Consider the following 12,834-nt stretch of genomic DNA (forward strand, 5'->3'; position numbering starts at 1 on the left):
TTTGAGTTACAGTGCTGTTTGCTCTGTATTCAGTGCTAATGAGTCAACATTAAATCAGGTGTCTTTAAACAGAAACACACATTATGCAAGGTAACATATTGATCTATTAATGAAAGTGTTATGACCAGAGGTTTACAGGAACCTAAGTGTATGTTTTCCCTATGAGCAGTGATTCAGTGTTCACTAATTCAGTGTTCGCAGCTCTTTATAGAACGTAAGTACTACAAGTAACAAGAACTGACTATTTTTCTAATTGAAGACTAAATTTTTAAAAATAAATTTTAAGTTTCCAGTGGTTGGGGGAGGGGAAAACAGGCTGGAGGGGACAGGAATGAAGGTTTGACTTCTTTGAATATAGTACACTGTTTTGTTTTTTAGATTTATCTTTGGAATCATGTAAATGTTTTCTATAATTATAAATAAATTAATAAAATGCAATCCCTAAAAATCAAAAGCAGACTGAAATAAATGAGCCTAACTGTATATTGAGTTGGTGACATAGCCACTGGAGAGGAATTAAAGTGACTTTAGAACACATTGATTTAACTGTAATTTTTAGTGGGATGTACCTGAAGGACAAAAAGAATTGTAAAATTATCCTCAAGTGTTTTACTAATTATATTGTGAGTAGTAGTATACTTAGAATTATTATTCTGAAACTGTATTATAGAATAAAACAAATAGATAATTGTTAATGTCATTAGAAAGCAAGATTTTCAGAAAAAGAAAAGAGAAATACAAATATAAAATTGTAGGATGTTTACATAACTTCTTCAAAACTAAATTTGAATTTGGGAATATCAGTAGAGTTCATGGTATATTTTGTCTTAAGCAAACAAAAAATGTATTATGTATCTCCATTTTCTGAAAAGGCCTAGAAATCCTGTCCAACCCAAAAATCAGTGAGTGACCCTGGCATCTAGATAATATTTCCCACTGAAAAAAATCAAGGTTCCTTGAGAAAATGGCCAATTCCAGGTCTTGGGCAAGAAATGAATGGGAAGCCTCGAACATTTTGTCATTTTGGAAAGCAAGGAGGCTATCAAAGACTACTGAGGTCATGTTAAAAGGTCTCAAGAGTCAACTTAAGGAGGTTTCTACTGGTTACAGATTGGACAACTTGAGCATCAATAATAATAACAACTGCAAGTGGACTAAAACACATCATGGATGTTTACATCCATGAGTTCATAATGATACCTAAAGACAAAATTTTTAAAATTATTGACAACTTTTGGAGTATATTAAGAAACCAAGTAACAATTTTGGAAACTTATTAATAAAGGAACAATATCAAGTATTTATCTTACCTGCAAGAATTATACTTCATGGCAACCAAATGGTAAATGAGAGGGATGTTCATCGTCATAGAGGTATTTGAGCTAATAAATGAGCAAGTAATGCTGGAATTAGGATATCAATATTTTGCATCCCAAATGCAATAATGGATCTAGGAAATGATCATCATGGGCTGAAAACATTACAAAAAGAGGGACAGCTTTTCATTGTGTGCCTCCTGATGAAAGTTCACACTACCGTTTATTAAGGTATTCTTGATTAAAAAGTCAAACCTAGATCTGATCAAGTCTCTAGATCTAATAACAACCAGTTTATAGGAAATACAGGGACAGAGGAATATGTTAAAACAACACACCAAGGATATAATCAGCAAAATGGAAATGTGGGAAATTCTACAGGTCAAACCACCTGCTTTCTTCAACAGATTAATTGCAAGATAAAAACAAAATCGGAGGGGAAACCAGTTGTCTAAAAGAGATTTAAAAGACATTTCAACCAGTGTCAACAGAGGACTTCATTTGGATCCTGATTCAAACAAATTATAAAAAAAATTTTTTAGAAACTTGAGGAAATTGTACATTGACTGGATCTTGTATGATAATAAGAAATTGTTAATTTATTTTAGGTGTGAATAATGGTAGTGTTGTTTATGTTTTTGAAATTTATGTTTGGGATATGTATTGAAATTTATGGACTAAGTGATAACATATCTGGAATTGCTTCAAAATAGTTCATATTTGAACAAGTAGGAGGTACAGATGAATCAAGACCGACCGTAAGGTGGTAATTTGCAACTGAGTGATGGGATGCTTACAGTATTCTATTTTTGTATGTGTTTGAAATTTTCTATAATAAGTTAAAGAAATATGCAGTAATTTTAAACTTGAAAGTGAAATTCTCTATTTCTTAGAAGTTCGTTTTGTTTTGAAGGTTCTCATGTCAAAAAAAAGCTCTCTAAATTAGACCCATCCTCGTGTTACAGTACACCAACATTTTGAGTTAATTAAATGGAAACAAAGTAGATTTGGACTTCCATGTACCAATCTTGGAGTTTTGAAAAATTGTCTAAAAGATGTCTAGTGAGCAAGTCTAGCTAGCAGAAAGTTCAAAAATCATTTTATGATGGTGGCTTGGTACACTTGTAATTGAATCAACAATTTTGTTATATGTCATGATGCAAATGGCTATAAAGTAGTATAGAGGAAAGAAAAACTTATTTCCACTAATGTTTTCTTTCAGGCATTTGACATTATCACAGACTGACATGGCGGCATTAACAGGAGGAAAGGTAATACCGTCTCAATATTAGACCACTTGATAATCACAAAAATAACAGCAAAATAGTTCTTAAATGAACAACTTTTGCTTTTAACAGGGATTTCCCTTCTTGTTTCAACATATTCGTGATGGCATCAATATAAGACAAACTTGTAATCTGATTTTCAGCCTTTGTCGATACAATAATCGACTTGCAGAACATGTAAGTGCTGAGAAACAGTCTTAAAGATTTTTGGTAATTTGTGGAAGAATATTCTGAAATTATCCCTTTTGTTTTGTTTTGTTTTGTTTTAGATTGTATCTATGCTTTTCACATCAATAGCAAAATTGACTCCTGAGGTATGTAGACATCTGTTCATTCATGTTTTTCAAGCAGCTATCAGCACTGACAATGCTTTCAAATGAACCTTTCTAATTGTTTTTGGGAAAAAATTTATCAAGGCTTCCCTCATAATACAACAACCTATTTTTAACTATGTAACTTGAATAAACTGAATTACTTCTTCACGTCTTGTCACAAATGTCATTTTCCCAATTAAATATAAATTTACATATAAGTTGAATATATCAGAGTTCCACCTAGATACTGAGCTTTAAAGTTGTTTGGTTTGAAGCATATATCATATTGTACCTTAGAAGAAAGTAGACTAACCAGAATTCTGCCTAGGTGGATAAGTATGTATTTTCATAAAATGAAAATATTATAGCTACTTTGATAATACATGTCAAATATTACTATAAATTATACCTCAGAGAGCAAAGGTTGCTGCAGGAAACTTTTAATCTAAATTTTTCTATAAACATGGTTGTCTCATTAACAAGAGTTTTGATACATTTTTTCCCAAATTGACATCCAGAAAAATAGATGTTTTCTGTTAAATGTGGCTCCCACACAATTGACACTGTATCCTGCGCTCACCCTTCTGCTTTATGAGAGTTCAGGTTCATATGTATGAGTACTGAGCTCTCTAACCTAATACAGCAGATTTAAATGTGATCTGTAGAAGAGTTATACTTCTTTGTTTTCAGCTGGAAATGATGGGTTCAAACAGATCTAAATACACAGTCATGTACATGTCTTATAGGCAGCCAATCCTTTCTTTAAATTGTTGACTATGCTAATGGAGTTTGCTGGTGGACCTCCAGGAATGCCTCCCTTTGCATCTTACATTCTACAAAGGATATGGGAGGTAAGTCTTGCAGCAGATGTTTTAGTGTTTATTTTTCCGAGGGCTTTATTTTTCTAACACAGTCACTCACATTTTAAGTACTAGTTTCTTCTTGCTTGGGTAACTCAAAATGGTTTTAGTAAGTCACAGGTCAAGGGAAGAAGAGATGCTTTAGTCAGAAGATCTAGGGGAAAAAAGAGTTCTTCCCTAGTGTCTCAGATGTTTAAAGATTTTCTCGTAGAGTCATAAGCAGTCTTCAGCCCATCCGAGGTCCTCATTCCCGTATCCTCAAAAAAGATTCCGTAAAGTGGTAGAAGCCCTAGAAATACAAGCCAGGTGCTTTCAGCAGTTGATAGAAAATACAGAGGACGCACCAGCCACTTCCTTTCTTCCATAGTTACTGCTGAGGTTACAGAATTTCTTCTTAGTGAGTGTTGGAAATGCCCACTCTCTAGACCAGGGGCCTGGCAAACTTTTTCTCTTCATAGCCAGATAGTAAATATTTTAGGCTTTGTGGGCCATATGGTCTCTGTTAGAACCATTCAGCTGCTGTTTTACCATAAAACCAGCCATAGACAAAATGTAAATGAGTGGGCATGGTTGTGTTCCAATAAAAACTTAAAAACAGGCAAACCACAGAAGCCGTAATTTTGGCTTCTGAGAGCCATAATTTTCCAACCCCACCTCTAGATTCCTAGGATTTCCTTTTCCAATGAAAAAAATCTTCCCGGCAGTATAGTGAGCTAGTTTTCATTCTCACTTATAGTAGCAGATTGGGCAAACAATAAGAAAAGTAAAGATGGAAACTTTAGAGAATTAAAAGCACTTTTAAATAACTTTGTAAACTTAAGACCTTAAAGGTCATTGAGTTCTCTTATTGGTCCTGTGTTAGAGTCCTTGGTTATTATAATTTTATTTTGTAAACTAATGACAAATTCTCCTTGAACATATTCCTGTTAATAAAAATAAGTTGCTTTAAAAATGGGAAAAAACATGGGTGTGAAACTTCTTTCAGGCTCTAGTTTTCAAAAAACTATTTAGCTTTAAAGTGTCTGATGCACATACCAAAAGTAAGTTTAAAAAAGTAACTGCTCATTCAGTTAGCCTTATATTCTGTTCTTGTCATTTTACTTGTAGGTAATTGAATACAATCCTTCTCAGTGTCTGGATTGGTTGGCAGTGCAGACACCCCGAAATAAACTGGCACACAGCTGGGTCCTACAGAATATGGAAAACTGGGTCGAGCGGTTTCTTTTGGCTCACAATTATCCTAGAGTCAGGACTTGTAAGTCAAATATTCAGAATTTAAGAAACCATTTTGTTGTTGTTCCACGTTTCGTTTTGTTTTTTGTTTTAAGGTGATCATAATATGCCCATTGTATAATACAGAAAGGCTCTTAGAGATATTGTTTTAAACGCCAAGGTTATATTAGTATTTGAAAACCTATGGCGATGTTTTACAAATATCTATAGTGTTTTTGTTTTTTTAAGGATAGGAAACTATGTCTTTTCTTGGGTGATATCACCACCACTATCATTTTTGTTTCCTTTCTTGATAGAATCACAAAGCATTATCAGCATTAGTGAAGAGAGTAATGGGTCAGAAAATCCTGTTTTAAAAGTAACTTGAGAAGCCTAAGAGTAAAGTGACAATTAAAACACAAAATAAGCTGAGAGAAAATATTCTCTGAAGTTATGGGAGTTAAATGATAAATATCTTTATTGTACCCAGGCCAGAAGGGAATAAACAAAGATCTTGGAAGACAGATGGACAAATACCAAAAATAGATACTTCACAGAATAGGTAACTGATTGTAAATAAACACAAAGTATGTTTTCTTTTGATAGTATTAAAAGAAATAAAAATCAAAGTAGTTAATTTTTTTAATTCTTTAATCATTCAATTTAATCATTAAGATCATATTTCCTAGTTTTCTGCTGAGAGGGCATACAATCAGTAACACTCCAGTAGCAGCAAGCACATCGAATACCCAGATCCATGTTTTTAAACATCATTTCCGATAAAATGAAACACAGCTCCTTGGAGAAATAGCTGATTGTAGGACTAGGGCAGGGAATATACAAGATGAGCCTGTAGCATCTTGTGGAACCAGAAAGTAAGGAAGTACTCCCAAAACAAAATGATGGGGGTATGTCAAAGGGACATAGAACCAACCTGAAAGAGCTCCCAATGCCCAAAGCTGGAACAATTTGAAAGAAAAAATAATTAACGTAGCACTGAATTGTAATCCAAAGTATAAAATAAATACCCATGAGTCCATACTGATATAAATGAATGACTGAATAAACAAAGAAATGGAGAAGAGACAAATCTCCCATACAGAAGAATTCCAAAAAATTTATGTACATCTTCCCCCCCAAAAGGGAAACCCCCTTGAGTGTGAGCTTAGTGACTTGCTTTCAAAGAGTAGAGTATGAGGGATAGAGAAAATAACGTTAAGAAACTTGACAAACATTAAGTCAGGCAGCTAATTAAGGTTAAAAATGTCACTGATAAGTCATGTTGATAGTATGTGCCCTTGATATGGTGTGATGCACAGGGCACTTCATCATGTGGTCTTCCTCCCAAAATCCCATAACCTGAGTCTAACCATGATACACATCAGATAAACTTAATTTGAGGGACATTCTACAAAAATACCTGACCACTACTCCTCAAAACTGTCATGGTCTTCCAAAGAAAGTCTGAGAAAGTGTCACAGTCAAGAGGAGCTTAAGGAGACATGACATCTAAATCTTATGTATCCTAAATGAGATCCTAGAAGCAGAAAAAGAACATTAGGACAAAACTATTGAAATCTGAAGTGTGGAATTTAGTTAATAGTAATGTGCCAGTGTTGGTTCCTTAGTCACAACAAATGTACCATGGTAATAATGTTAACAGGGGAAATGGGAGAAGGGTGTATAGGAACTGTCTGTTCTACCTCTTCTAAAATAAAAGGTTTATTAGGGGAAAACATGTTTCAGTGGTGGGTACACATGGATTGGCAATGGTACTCTGCTCATAGGCTTTTTTTCCTGCCAGTTTAGTTAACCCCACAGTAATGGGATATTTATAAGAGCTGACACATATGCTGGTTGGTATTTATGTCCTGACTCCTGACCATAAAACAATTAAAAACTTTTGCTGAACCAAACAAACAAAAAAAACAAAACAAAAAGAAAAGCTTTTTAGCTAGCTGGTACACCTAACATTCATAGTAGTGCTAAAGAAATAGCATTCTCATACACTGCAGCGACATTGTAAGTTAATATTACCCTTATGAAACGCAGCTTAGCAGTATGTACCAAGATCCTTAATTTTTTTTTCCCTTTTTCAACTCAGTAATACCATTGCAGGGATTCTGGTATAAGTAAGTCATCCAGTATATGAATGTCCAACAGCATTATTTGTAAGTGTGAAAAATTTTAAACTAGATGTTCATATAGGAAATAAATTGTTATGCATCATTTAAAAATTATAATAGTGAAGACTATAGAAATACGAAAACATGCTTTTGAAATAATGTAACTTGAAATAGGGGCCCAAATATTTGAATAGAATCAGTATAACTCAGTAAGAATTAGGGTAACATGGATAGAAGAAAAGCTACAGAGAAATACTTGTAAATCCTACAAAATAATTTTAAGGAATGACTGTTCAGAATATTTAGCGAAAAGAAAATGGTGACACGATAGGTGTCTTAAAATAGTTGAGTTGCCATGTAGAAATGGACAATTTGTTCTAAGTTCTCTAGACCCAGGAATTTTTAAGTTATAGCAAGGCAGTTTTTAGAAAGATGGTCTCTGTTCTTCTACATTGACTTCCCTGTTGGTTCTCAAAGATAAAAATAAAAAGTCGTGTGTTTTTTTCCCCTAGCAGAACTTACTTTTTATTTAAAAGCAAATAGTTTTTATAGAAATAAGTAGATGGTTAGGTATGTGATAAAGCAAAACAAAATGTTAATTGTAGAATTTATATGGTAGGTCCATGGGTCATTATTTAGTAGAATGTTTTCAACCTTTCACAGTGTTCGAAATTTTTTCAAAATAAAATGTTGGGGTAAAAGTATTTAACTTAAACTGAATAAATTTTTTAATAAAATTATTTTCTCAATTGCAGTTTTATACAAATTTGATCAAGATGACACCTACATGCCAAGTTTTTATATTTGAAACACATATCAAACTGAGCCTAACTGAAAACAGGCTAATCAGAGCAATATATAGGTGATGAAATATGTAGAAATGGAGTATTGTGCAAAAATAAAGTTTAATTTGACATCCATAAAAGAGATTACAATTAATTTTAGAAACCCTAACTGTATTTGCTTTGGTAGTATGATGGAAGTTATCAAATTATAGGTAGAATAGTGGGAGACAGAATTAGTAGGTGTATTGAAAAGGGTTATACTAAGGCATTAGATGCCTTGAGTAGGCTCTGTAATGAATGTTGTTAGGACGATTAACCATGAGTCTGACAATCAAGGTTTGAATTCCAGCTCTGCCACTTGCTGTGGAAAATGGGGTAGTCATACTGTTTTAAGTCTGAGTAAAAGTGGAGATAATAAAACTAATACCAACTACATAAAGAATTGTTAAATTTAAGCATTTGATAAATGTTAGCAGTTCTTGTTGTTGTTTGTGTGTTACCATTATCATCGTCATCATCATCATCATCGTTTCTCGAAGTCAAGTCTGGGCTCCCCCTTTTTATCTGTGTGACCTTGGTCTTTGCTTCTCTAAGATTCAGATTTTCCAGTGTATCATCACCTACCTCCAGGATGATTGTGAGGGATTAAATGAGATGATATTTGCAACGTACCTAGCTTAGTGCCTTGCTAATAGTAACTCCTTTTACAGATGGGTTCAACTAATGAGTCATTATCCTCTCAGAATTATACCATAGGCTTAATAACATTTTCCAGGTATGTTGAAGGAAGGGATTCTTTTCTCTGCATGCAAGGTTAGCCTAGAAGACTTTCAGAGATTTTCCAAAGTTAATGTTCTATAATTGGCATATATATATATAATCTTTATAATAGAAAAGGCTTTTAGATAGATCTTATTCTATCTTTATAATGTAAGTTTACCATTATCTACAAAATAATACTGAATTATTTTGTAATAATTGATAAAGAAGAGGAAAACTAAGACCCTAAATTAATGATTTGGTATGTCAGACAGCGTTATGTAGGTCTTCTGGCTCCAAATGCTGTGTTCTTCCTGTTAAACCATATTATTCCCTGAGAAGAAATAAAATGATAAAACAAATGGGAAAATTCTACGTCTTGGGAAAGCTAAACAAAAGAGGTTTAAAACTTTGTTTATGCGATTGTTGTCACCACTTAAAAAATAGCAGTGACAAAATGGAAGACGTCTGTTTTTGTCATTCCTTGGGATTTCTCTGGTACCAGTGGTAGAGCAGAAAGATATTAAAAGAGATGTTCATGTCCCTTAATTTTTATTCATTTTAATTTTTAAAGGGAAGAGTGACTTTGTGTTTAATGACTGCTCTTCAGTCTATTTTATATCTTGTAAGCATCTGACAGTTTTGTTTTACATTTTATAGCTGCAGCTTATCTTCTGGTGTCCCTTATACCAAGCAATTCATTCCGCCAGATGTTCCGGTCAACAAGGTCTTTGCACATCCCAACCCGTGACCTTCCACTCAGTCCAGACACAACAGTAGTCCTACATCAGGTCTACAACGTGCTCCTTGGTTTGCTCTCAAGAGCCAAACTTTATGTTGATGCTGCTGTTCATGGCACTACAAAGCTAGTGCCCTATTTTAGCTTTATGACTTACTGTTTAATTTCCAAAACTGAGAAGCTGATGTTTTCCACATATTTCATGGATTTGTGGAACCTTTTCCAGCCTAAACTTTCTGAGCCAGCAATAGCTACAAATCACAATAAACAGGCTTTGCTTTCATTTTGGTACAATGTGTGTGCTGACTGTCCAGAGAATATCCGCCTTATTGTTCAGAACCCAGTGGTAACCAAGAACATTGCCTTCAATTACATCCTTGCTGACCATGATGATCAGGATGTGGTGCTTTTTAACCGTGGGATGCTGCCTGCCTACTACGGCATTCTGAGGCTCTGCTGTGAACAGTCTCCTGCATTTACACGACAACTGGCTTCTCACCAGAACATTCAGTGGGCCTTTAAGAATCTTACACCACATGCCAGCCAATACCCTGGAGTAAGTAAAATGATAACTCTTGTATCTGTATCCTCAAATTGATTGGAAATACCTGTTTTTCCCGTTGTGGGATGTAGTGACAAAATATGGGAGTACAGTCTGACTTTAACTGTTCTTTCTTAAAGACTTAAGGTTTATTTGTTTTCTTGAATACATGTATAAAATGTTGTTATAAAATTGATAAGTGTGTGGATAATTTTTCTTAGGTTGATATTGAAGTTTTATCTCTAATGGGACTTACTTATGTTAATTTGTGGTTTTGTTAATGAGTCTTTCATATATACCTAATGAAAAAGTTCAGCTTTGTGGTACAGTTTTAAGGAAGTGAGTATTTACTGTTTAGATATTATCAACATATACATGCTATGCTAAGCTGTAAGCTAGACAATATTTTATCTTAGCTGTAGTATTCCCTAGGGTTTTTTTGTTTGTTCACACTACGTTGAAGTGAATGAAATGGCTAAGAGGTGGGCCTATCAGAGTACAAATATATACCATCTAAATCTGATCCCTTTTTCTCTGCAGACTATAGGTTTTATTTAAAAATTTCCCCTCTCCATGTTAGGCTGTCATTCCTGGATATTTCTTTTCATTGTTGCCTCTTATTCTTTGTTGTAAACTCAAGCTTACACCAAGAGGGTATACATCTGGGAAGGGGGTTGGAAGCAGAGTGCAGAACGCTTTTTCAAGCTGTTGTCAACCCAGAGGCTAAAAACTGCTAATAAGAAAATTTTTTTGCTTACTTTAAGGGGAGTATAGGAGAAGGAACTTTTTCAAGACATTCAACACTTACTTAAGAGCTCAGTCAAATGACTACAATAAAGGGTATTTTAAGTATTGGTATCCTTGAATTGTGTGCTACACTTCTTTTTCCTGTTGAAGGAAGAAAGGACATTAACTGTCCTTTAGACATAATGTAGTGAATTGTTATTTCTCACCCAGAAAGAATAACCTTATTTCCTGTTAAGAAAGTTAGAATGCCTATAATAAAGGAAAGAAAGTGAGTATATTAAGTACCAAAAGAGGTTCAAAGCCAAGGTTATAAGAATACGGAAGGAGAATGAGAGTCTGCCGAACTTAGAAGGAGTTAGGACAGAATTTATTAAGATTCAGTGGATTTTTCTCTATCGCATTCACATAAATAATCTCCGATTTAGTTACTAAACATGATGTCTGTAAGTTAAATATACCTTTGATGAGTGCTGGGTGAGTTAGAATATTTATCCCCTAATGTTGTTAGGCATCAATGAAATGTAACATCTTTATTTTAGAACTTATCAGTTAGAGATTTTTTGTGAAAATGGTGCTTAAATCAATTTTTGCCGTGAAAAATATGAAGGTTGGGGGTTTCAGGTCTTTGATAAGTATGTATTAGAAGAACAGCCCTTTCCTAACATGCCCATGAGTAAATGAGTTTATAAAACCACAGCTAGTGATTTTACTAAAATATTAGTTCCCACGTTTCATCCATCTTGAGCTGGATCATCTATCAGTCTAGAAAGATCATTCCAAATGTTGGCACAAAGGGTTTTCTCGAAGCAGTATTAATTCAGGTGTAATTGAGCGGTGTAAAATCTTTGTGACAGAGTAATAATTTCTCATTTACTATAGAAAAGGGGGGGCAAAGGATGGGCATACATCTCTGGAACATATATTTGACATTATAAAGCTAGTAATTTAAACAGTTTTAAGACTAAAGTTGAATAAGTTGAATTTACTTGTAGTCTTTAATCTGGAAATTCTATTTTAAGATTATTTTCTTTTAGTGAATAATATATTGCATTTTAAAAATAGAATCCACTGCTAATTTTATAATTATTCTTGGATGGTACTGCAATCTAACTTAATTTGTGTAATTTTAAGAACTGGCTAATGAGCATAACACTTAGAAATGAGAAGCAGATAGATCACCATAATGCTTATTTGCCCTTTTCAGGCAGTAGAAGAACTATTTAACCTGATGCAGCTGTTCATAGCTCAGAGGCCAGATATGAGAGAAGAAGAATTGGAAGATATTAAACAGTTTAAGAAAACAACCATAAGTTGTTACTTACGTTGCTTAGACGGCCGCTCCTGCTGGACTACTTTAATAAGGTAAAAAGATATTTTCTGGTGTTTTTTGTTTGTTTTGTTTTTACAAGTGAAGGGATGGGGACCATCATCTTGACATTAAAGAGGAATAATTTAAATTGTTTATAACTGAAATTTTACCACTTCTTTAAGGTTATTGGGAAAGCATTTAAACCTTTAGACACCTTGGAGGAATTTATATTTTGAGAGTTAATTAGCTACTTTTAATAGTTTTTATTTTGATTTGGTTTTGGATTATCTATGTGTGTTTTATCAGAGTCATAGAATTTTAGGGTTGGAAGGAACCTTAATGTACCATCTTCCACCTAAAGCTTAAATCCTCCTCTCTGTGGCAATTCATTCTAACTTATGCTTGGACAGTTCAGTCCTAGAGGTCTCCAGAAACAGCTTACTCCATCTTTGGATAAGTTTCATTGTTAATATGTTTCTCATTTTAGTTAGTCCAGATCTATCTATCTTTTTTAACTATAGGAATTCGCCAAAATACCAAAATATGATCTTTACAGTTAATTGTTCAGAGCTACAGAAGTTATTGAATGACTATAAAGGAACTGCTACAAATTACACTTAATTTCCTTTAACTGTAGAAATTAAGTCTAGGTTAATTTCTGTATATTAAATCTAAGACTTGGGGCTGATGTCTTTTATTAGGCCCACATTTTTTGGCAATACTTTCTTTTTTTTTTTTTTTCCCGGTACGTGGGCCTCTCACTGTCGTGGCCTCTCCCGTTGCAGAGCACAGGCTCAATGGCCATGGCTCATGGGCCCAGCCGCTCCACGGCACATGGGA

The 12,834-nt window shown here is 34.0% G+C and overlaps 1 protein-coding gene across 15 annotated transcripts in view; it reads left to right on the forward strand.

Moving 5' to 3' along the window:
• Positions 1 to 12,834, forward strand: part of USP34 (ubiquitin specific peptidase 34) — a 231,411-nt gene that overhangs the window by 199,166 nt on the left and 19,411 nt on the right. For all 15 annotated transcript variants that reach the window (XM_089923127.1, XM_022597181.3, XM_089923126.1 and 12 more), the window contains 7 exons: positions 2,539 to 2,587; positions 2,675 to 2,779; positions 2,872 to 2,916; positions 3,663 to 3,767; positions 4,884 to 5,031; positions 9,319 to 9,953; positions 11,890 to 12,047. In XM_089923127.1, coding sequence (XP_089779253.1) covers positions 2,539 to 2,587; positions 2,675 to 2,779; positions 2,872 to 2,916; positions 3,663 to 3,767; positions 4,884 to 5,031; positions 9,319 to 9,953; positions 11,890 to 12,047 — 1,245 coding nt within the window. The remainder of the gene's footprint in view (positions 1 to 2,538; positions 2,588 to 2,674; positions 2,780 to 2,871; positions 2,917 to 3,662; positions 3,768 to 4,883; positions 5,032 to 9,318; positions 9,954 to 11,889; positions 12,048 to 12,834) is intronic.

Source organism: Delphinapterus leucas, chromosome 13 (assembly GCF_059928025.1).
Source record: "Delphinapterus leucas isolate spDelLeu-1000000601 "Yukka" chromosome 13, BTC_Dleu_Yukka2, whole genome shotgun sequence".
Classification (NCBI taxonomy): Eukaryota; Metazoa; Chordata; class Mammalia; order Artiodactyla; family Monodontidae; genus Delphinapterus; species Delphinapterus leucas.